The following is a 2561-nucleotide window of genomic DNA, read 5'->3' on the forward strand; positions in this document are numbered from 1 at the left end:
CCAGTTACCTTGCAGAGGGTGAGGGTGGCCCCGTAGGTGACGCTGAGCACGAAGAGGGTCCCCAGGACCCCCAGGACGTCCCAGGGACCCCCCTCGGGCCCCGCCCAGCACAGGTCGGGGGGCAGGGACAGCCCTGGGGGGGGGACAGGGACCAGTTGGGACCAGTTTGGGACCAGTTTGGGACTGGGAGTCCCCAAAAATCCCAGTTTGGAGCCGGAATTTCCCAGTTTAACCTCGTTATTCCCAGTTTGGACCCAGAATTTCCCAGTTTGGAACCAGTTTGGGATCAGTATGACCAGTTTGGAACCAGTAGGACCAGTCTGGGACCAATTTGGGACCAGTTTGGAACCAGTTTGGGACCAGTTTGGGACCAGTTTGGGACTGGGATTCCCCGAAATCCCAGTTTAGACCCAGAATTCCCAGTTTGGACCCGGAATTTCCCAGTTTAACCTTGTTATTCCCAGTTTAGACCCAGTTTGGGACCAGTTTAGAACCAGGATGACCAGTTTGGGACCAGTAGGACCAGTTTGGGACCAGTAGGACCAGTTTGGGACCAGTTTGAGACCAGTAGGACCAGTCTGGGACCAGTCTGGGACCAGTTTGGGACCAGTAGGACCAGTTTGGGACCAGTTTGGGACCAGTAGGACCAGTTTGGGACCAGTTTGGGACCAATTGGACCAGTTTAGGACCAGTTTGGGACCAGTTTGGGACCAATTGGACCAGTTTAGGACCAGTTTGGGACCAGTTTGGGACCAATTGGACCAGTTTAGGACCAGTTTGGGACCAGTTTGGGACCAATTGGACCAGTTTGGGACCAGTCTGGGACCAGTTTGGGACTGGGAGTCCCAGTTTGGAACCAGTTTGGAGCCAGAATTTCCCAGTTTAACCTCGTTATTCCCAGTTTAGACCCAGTTTAGGACCAGTTTGGAACCAGCAGGACCAGTCTGGGACCAGTTTGGGACCAGTTTGGAATCAGTAGGACCAGTTTGGGACCAGTTTGGGACTGGAATTCCCAGTTTGGAACCAGTTTGGACCCAAAATTTCCCAGTTTGGACCCAGAATTTCCCAGTTTAACCTCGTTATTCCCAGTTTGGACCCGGAATTTCCCAGTTTGGACCCAGTTTGGAACCAGTAGGACCAGTTTGGGACCAGTTTGGAACCAGTAGGACCAGTAGGACCAGTTTGGGACCAGTTTGGAGCCGGAATTTCCCAGTTTGGACTCAGAATTTCCCAGTTTAACCTCGTTACTCCCAGTTTGGACCCAGTTTGGAACCAGTAGGACCAGTTTGGGACCAGTTTAGGACCAGTCTGGGACCAGTTTGGGACTGGGAGTCCCCAAAATCCCAGTTTGGAGCCGGAATTTCCCAGTTTGGACTCAGAATTTCCCAGTTTAACCCCGTTACTCCCAGTTTGGAACCAGTTTGGGACCAGTTTAGAACCAGGATGACCAGTTTGGGACCAGTAGGACCAGTTTGGGACCAGTTTGGGACCAGTTTGGGACCAGTAGGACCAGTTTGGGACCAGTTTGGGACCAGTTTGGGACCAGTTTGGGACTGGAATTCCCAGTTTGGAACCAGTTTGGAGCTGGAATTTCCCAGTTTAAACCCAGTTTAGGGCTGGGATTCCCAGTTTAGACACAGTTTGGGACCAGTTTGGGACCAGTTTGGGACCAGTAGGACCAGTTTGGGACCAGTTTGGAACCAGTTTGGGACTGGAATTCCCAGTTTGGAACCAGTTTGGACCCAGAATTTCCCAGTTTAACCTCGTTATTCCCAGTTTGGAACCAGTTTAGAACCAGTAGGACCAGTTTGGGACCAGTTTGGGACCAGTCTGGGACCAGTTTGGGACTGGGAGTCCCCAAAATCCCAGTTTAAACCCAGTATTCCCAGTTTGGACCCAGAATTTCCCAGTTTAACCTCGTTACTCCCAGTTTAGACCCAGTTTAGGGCTGGGATTCCCAGTTTAGACCCAGTTAGGAACCAGTTTGGAACCAGTAGGACCAGTTTGGGACCAGTTTGGGACCAGTTTGGGACTGGGATTCCCAGTTTGGAACCAGTTTGGACCTGGAATTTCCCAGTTTGGACCCAGAATTTCCCAGTTTGGACCCAGTTTGGAATCAGTAGGACCAGTTTGGGACCAGTTTGGGACCAGTTTGGGACCAGTTTGGGACTGGGAGTCCCCAAAATCCCAGTTTAGACCCAGAATTTCCCAGTTTGGAACCAGTTTGGACTCAGAATTTCCCAGTTTAACCCCGTTACTCCCAGTTTGGACCCAGTTTAGGACCAGTTTAGAACCAGGATGACCAGTTTGGGACCAGTTTGGAACCAGTTTGGGACTGGGATTCCCAGTTTGGAACCAGTTTGGACCCAGAATTTCCCAGTTTAACCTCGTTATTCCCAGTTTGGACCCAGTTTAGTCCCAGTTTAGTCCCAGTTTGGGCTCCCAGTTTGGCCCCAGTTTAGTCCCAGTTTGGCCCCAGTTTGGCCCCAGTTTGGCCCCAGTTTAGTCCCAGTTTATTCCCAGTTTAGTCCCAGTTTAGTCCCAGTTTGGCCCCAGTTTGG

At 51.6% G+C, this 2561-nt stretch overlaps 1 gene segment (V, D, J or C); it reads right to left on the minus strand.

Moving 5' to 3' along the window:
* Nucleotides 1–8: 8 nt before the first annotated feature.
* The window catches only part of LOC114073627, a gene marked incomplete at both ends in the record, with an annotated part of 12853 nt that continues 10300 nt past the window's right edge, over nucleotides 9–2561 (minus strand). The window contains 1 exon segment of the C gene segment in view: nucleotides 9–133. Coding sequence covers nucleotides 9–133 — 125 coding nt within the window.

Source organism: Empidonax traillii, unplaced genomic scaffold (genome assembly GCF_003031625.1).
Source record: "Empidonax traillii isolate 1590-97213 ecotype Southwest subspecies unplaced genomic scaffold, ASM303162v1 scaffold7479:size13607, whole genome shotgun sequence".
Classification (NCBI taxonomy): Eukaryota; Metazoa; Chordata; class Aves; order Passeriformes; family Tyrannidae; genus Empidonax; species Empidonax traillii.